At 40.2% G+C, this 6,000-nt stretch overlaps 1 protein-coding gene across 1 annotated transcript in view; it reads right to left on the bottom strand.

The window, feature by feature from the left end:
- Positions 1–292: 292 nt before the first annotated feature.
- The window catches only part of SMURF2 (SMAD specific E3 ubiquitin protein ligase 2), a 114,544-nt gene continuing 108,836 nt past the window's right edge, over positions 293–6,000 (bottom strand). The window contains exons 17-19 of the mRNA XM_040244959.1: positions 5,239–5,440; positions 3,965–4,040; positions 293–3,658 (exon numbers count right to left, since the gene is read on the bottom strand). Coding sequence (XP_040100893.1) covers positions 3,559–3,658; positions 3,965–4,040; positions 5,239–5,440 — 378 coding nt within the window. The 3' untranslated portion in view covers positions 293–3,558. The remainder of the gene's footprint in view (positions 3,659–3,964; positions 4,041–5,238; positions 5,441–6,000) is intronic.

Here is a 6,000-nt window from a genome sequence, read left to right as displayed (position 1 = left end):
TTTTACTGCCCAACACCAAGGAAGCAAATGAGGCCCCAGTCGTAGCCCTGCCCTCCAGAGCCTGGCAAGCTGTTAGAGGCCACACTGACCACTAAGGCTGCGCCACCGAGGAGAAAACGAACAGCTTCCCTGCCAGACCTGGCACAAGGGGTCCCGAGCCCTCAGGCTCTGCCGCGTGACAACATCAGCTCAGGAAGGCCCACGAATCTTCTTAAACTTCACATTGTATGGTCTGTAAGTAGTCACTCTTGATAGAGCCAAAGTTCTTGAAAACAATTCAATATAAACTCAATATTCTTTAAAAACTTTGATGCTGTGACAGTGCAAACAGCATTCATTTATTGCTCAACTTCGGCATGGACACATACATAGTTAATTTTTAAAAACCATTTATACAGATGTTATTGATAAAGCTCATGTAACAACTGAGTGAAAATACAAAGAATATCAAAGCTAAAACACTCTGTAATAAATACACATACAATGAAAATGATAAAATTTTGTTTTTAAAGTCAGTTTGAGAGAAGAAGAATATTACAATAAGTGAACTAATTACATCTAGAAACAGAACAACTCAGCATTTGGTACAACCATCATTCTAACGTAAGTACATTAAATACCACAAATGGCAGCCATTGGCTGTGCTGCAGCCTAAAGACAAGCAGGAGGAGCTGCTCTATCAAACTGTCAAGACGTCTGGAACAATCTTGTAACTCCCATCAATGCAGCCAGCTCAATGCACCGGAAGTTCAAGCCAACTTAGTGTTGTAAAATAAAGCAAATTACACTGTATTTAAAAGAAGGGAAACTTGTGCTCTGGACTGTAATTACAAAGAAAAAATAAAAAAGACTTGGTTAAAAATAAAACCCATTCAGGGCAACAAACTATGTGCAAAAACAAAATGTACACTGTACACGGCACTGTTTAACCTTCACGCCAAGTGAGGCCCTCTGAAACAGACTCTCCTCTGCACTGCGCAAGAGCGCCACAAAGCAACCACGGTTCACAATTGAGCGTTCACGATGCAAAGGCATTGTATGGGAACACGACATCACGTGTCTGAAATAACACAGCCAGAGGAAGGATTAGAGAAAACCCAGCTAAGAGTGACATGTGGAAATAAATATTCACATTAAACATGAGGTGCAAGTCCAAGGTTCAATGATTCGTTAGGGGGTTTTGTTTGCTCAGCACCTGTTTAGAAGTGATCCGGTAACGTGACTTTGAAAACGAAATCTAAATCATGTCTTTATAAATTATGTTGGTGATACCACAGACTCTAAGGGAGGGGAGTTTCTTTCTTTTAAAGCTCTATTAAGTCATTATAAAGTTAAAAAGGCACTCAAAAAGCGATGGTATTTGCCTGCTCTATTTTGTACATTATTTTGAGAGTAGCATTTCATTATTCATCTGTCAGTTATAATTTCTCTGAAGTGTTCATCATGCACTTACTTTTACTGAAAGATGATAATAGGCACAATTACACTGCGCTAGTGCTGCAATATGAAAGAGAGATGGACCTGCAACCAATAAGGTATTATTGTGAAAGCTGAAAACTACTGATAATCAAACAGGGTATTTCAGGATGTTCTCCAGTACAACTAAGAATGCAGTAAGAAAACAAAGTGGGAAGAAACAGTTCGGCATAAGCACATCGCCACTACACAGTTACGACTAAACCAGCTTGCGTGTGGCTGTCGAATTTGGCTGAATGAAATAAATACAGAGAAGCTCCAGGAGTAGTTCTCAACTTTTTTTTAAGCAGCAAGTTTTCCACCTCTTGTATTCTACCCATCCCCCCACCCCTCCTAGTCTCTGAAACCTTACGTGAAATTCCTATATATATATAAAAGAAAAATCAGAGCTGTTTTGGGTAAAAGGGGGTGGGGAGTTCGAGGCCTCTGCTCAAATACCAACTTGGCCCTTCTTCGCCCTCTCTTTGTCCCTCCTCTCTAACCATGACTTCCGAGGCACCTCTGAGGAAGCCCTTGGCTCCAAGAACACAGGCTGAAACCAATCCATCAAATGAAAGTACACAAAGGGCTGATTCACTTGATAATTAAGCTGCAAAATTTAAACAAAGCTGTCTCATCAAAATTTGCTATGCTTGATTTCACATCAATGTAAAAAATGAACAGTACAGATTTCTGACGGCTGAATTTAAAAAACCACTCATGACTTCAGATTTTTCCAAGCTCTCACTCCAGAATTCTGGTTGCCTTCTGGATCATGCAACATGCCACGCACCTTGAAAGCTGAATCTGGATGTTTCAAAATCAAATGCTGATCTTCAACATCAAGGGAACCGAGATTCCATTACCTCCAAAATTACTCTTCAGACTTAATGTATATGAGAGAGTTAGAATCACTTTTTGGTTTTTGTTTTTAGTAATCACATCTCCTGCCCCACCACCCCCACTTCATTTTGTTAGGTAAAAGAGTTTTCTAAGCTTTGCTAAATAATCTTTCGAGCAGAGTTTCTCCTTTTTCATAATTTTAACTGATTAAGATATGAGCAGCTAAACGGAGATTCAGGATGGTTTACTTGATAGAAACTTACCATAATTAAAATATAATATGAATTAGGTGCACTTGTCATAGGAGACTTTGGTTTACAGAAATAGTATATATATATATCAAAGATAAGCTGACCCAGTAACAGAATGAAAATCCCATCTCATCCATGTGATCTGAGTAGCTATAAAAATGCAGTATTTCCACTTAAGATGCAACGTAAATCCAAAATACCTGATCATACTCATTCAAGATAAAAAATTAAGGTTTCTGTTTTAAAGTCTCTTAAAGAATAGGGAGCCCCTGAATGCATCATTTTATTGTAGCAAGTAAGCTACTAAGTTCAGACTAAATGGTTGCATTAGGAACTTGACAACCAAAATTATATAGCTGTATTCCAGAGAATTCGTGCTTGAAAAATATAAAAAAGACTCAGGCTAGGTTGAAACATATAATGCTTCTAAAATATAATGCTTTGCTATAGAAAAATGCAATTAAATGTGTAAATGGCTTAATTTTTTTTAAAGATTCTTTTGTAGCCAATTGTTTACAAAGGTAGAATAATTCAAAATAATTTTATTTTATTTTATTTTTTACAAAGAGCAAGTACAGGAGCTGTTCAAAATCATGTATTCAAAATGAAACGTGACTTGTACCGACTGCTGAAGTTGTCTTGATGTTTGATAGACTTGAAATCTGTGAAGTGATTTGAGTAGATTACCTTTTATAAAAATAGTAGTAGTCTTTAAGTGTAGAATACTGCCTAACTCTGGAAATGTAGGAAAAGTCAGCATTCTTTAGGTTCAAGGTATTAATTTTAAATAGCAGCTGAATGTGGCCTCATGGCAAAGCATAAAGACCTCTTTTTTTCCTTGAAAAGGAATTTCAAAATTGTCCTTTCCCCTCACAGTGTCCTAAAATTTTTTAAAGGGGGGGTTGGGGGGGGCATTTTCCTGTATTTCAGCATTCCTTGAAATTCTGCTGAAAGGAGGCTGTCTGTCCCTCAGGCTATAAATAGAGTCCTGGGTAAATCCTTGAAGTTGTCATTCCACAGCAAATCCACACGTTTCTTCGATGGCTGTTAGCAGCTTTTCATATAATTTTTCATAGCTTTCATAGGGCGGAATGTCTATTCGATTGAAGCTGTAAATAAGCAAATCACAGTTCATTCAAAACAGGGCAACTGACTGGCAAGTGTGTATTAGTTTACACTAAACTAATACAGAAAACTACAAGAAAGAGGCTATATTCCTCTCAAGTTGAGATTTACTTGAAAATCCCCCAAAGGGATTTTCCTACCCATTTTTGGATTCTTAATCCATTTAAAAGGAATGATAAGAAACTCTTTTAAGGGTCCATTCAGTAAAAAGAACAACAAAATGTGAAATCTGTTTGAAACTAACACCTACATAGCTAGCACGAGGGAGAAAAGCTACTGCAGTAACTCACCAGGTGTGGGCTTTGGGCAGGTTGTTAGTGCAAGCGTCGATCTGATGTATGGTGAAGAGCCGTGGGCCTGCGGCACCTGCAGGGGGAGCCAATGTGGGTCAGATCGCTGCGGGCACGTGTCAGCCTTCAAAACCTCCGAAGAAAACTGGTACATAAACCATAGCGTCTAGGGCTAAGGGAGGACTGCTGACTCCACACAGCTGCCAAAAGGCCCAGGAAAAGAATCTGGGTTTTTAAAAGCTGGAACTGACCTTGGATAACAAGGCTGATTCCTTGATCTGCTAGCCTTTCGATTTAAGAAAAAGTTCAGGATTGAAACCTTTTGCCAACTTCTGTCTTCTGTGGACAATCATTGTCCCAAAGGGGCAAATCCAAGATCCAGCACATATTAAAAAAGATGACAGCCTAATGCAAATTTAGGTTTCACTCCTCAGACTTTGCAGAGAGCAAAAGATCAGCAGTCTAGAGAGTAAAGAGTTGGCAGAAATACAACTTCACTTCATGCAGCTGGGCAGTCTGCTGGTAACGAGTTCTCCACATAGGGAATGCAAACACGACTCAGGTCTGTTTTCCCCCACGGAATTCTGACACATTGACTGTACGCAGCACTGTGGAGTCATGTACCAGTCTTGCTTCCTACACCCTCAGTCACCAGCAGCAGCAGCAATTTTAAAAATGAAAAGCTTCAGAGGTAAAGGAACACTGCCACCCAGTGAAGCACCACGATCACTAGCAATATCCCAACTCATCCCCCAACTGAACAGCTCTTCCACGGAAAACAATTCTTAAAAATGGAATATGGCTGTGAGATGGTCTGATGCCATGCATTAACTAAAAGTGTTCTGATCAGACAAATGGCTTCCATGACTCATGCTGCCTCTATTAAAAGATTTAAAAAGTAGAGGGGAGAAGCCTCCCAGGTGGGTAAACGTTTGCCAGGCTGAGATGTGAGCATGGAAGCAGACAGACTCCCCTAGAGGAACGGGCAGCAGCATTGTAAAGCAAGGTGCCCAGGAAAGGCAGAGCGTCAGCACACACGCCCCTGACATGCGGCACTCACTACAACCACAGAGAACCCAGCGGGAGAGGCTCTTGGGAGGGAACAAAGGAAGGAAGGAGAAGAAGGTATCAAGACACAAGAGTTACAGATAAGAACCAGAGTGAAAAGAGAATCTGTTTATAAGCACATGTGTACACCATCTGCATACACCAAATACTAACTCCCTGCCCCCGACGACGAGATGCCAGATCGTCTGTGCCTCCCTCTCTCCTACCTTGTAAAGCCTTGAAGCCCTGCAGAGGCACTCGGGATGAGCCGGTCACAAACTGAAGCAACCGTGCTCGTCGTTCTTCGTCAAAGAACTCCACAGCCTTCCAGAACCACTTGACAACGTTGCTGTCTGGAGTACAGTGTTTTAACCGGGTGTTTACCTTCCAGTCATTAACATCTATCTTTCCAAGTCCACAAATAATGAGCTGTTAAAATATTGCACAAATAATGAACAATGGAAACCCAAGTCAGGCCAAAAATTCCCTAAAACGGAACTTTAGATTTGCAATGTTCGCTTTCAAAAGGTGTCCTTAATCAATGGCAGACATCAGAACCATCTGGAAGGTTTTTCAAAATATACACGCTAGGTTCTATGCTCATATTTTAATTCTGTGAATCTGGGGTGAATTAGGATCTGTATTTTTTAAAAGCTCCATGAGTACCTACACACTGCAGGTTCCCTACCCAGGATCTCAGAACCACAGTGATGGACATGACAAGATGAGAAGGTCCATAATCTCACAGTAGAAATCTAAATGTTAATGATCAGAAACTAGATTCAGAGTAAATACAGTTTACATATGCCTTCCTTAAGACCTGTATCTACTATTCCAATGTCAACATTTATTAGCTTTGGCATTCTGGGCAGTTCTGCTCACTTCCCTTGGCCACAGTTTCCTCTGCGGTAATAAAGCAGTAATATCTGTTTCATTATATCCTCTGAAAGCAACCAATAGTGCATGGAGTTCTAACCACTGGAAATTGT

This window comes from Oryx dammah, unplaced genomic scaffold (genome assembly GCF_014754425.2).
Source record: "Oryx dammah isolate SB20612 unplaced genomic scaffold, SCBI_Odam_1.1 HiC_scaffold_8, whole genome shotgun sequence".
In the NCBI taxonomy this organism is placed as follows: domain Eukaryota; kingdom Metazoa; phylum Chordata; class Mammalia; order Artiodactyla; family Bovidae; genus Oryx; species Oryx dammah.
Note: the sequence above shows the minus strand (reverse complement) of the source record. Positions and strands in the feature narration are given on the sequence as shown.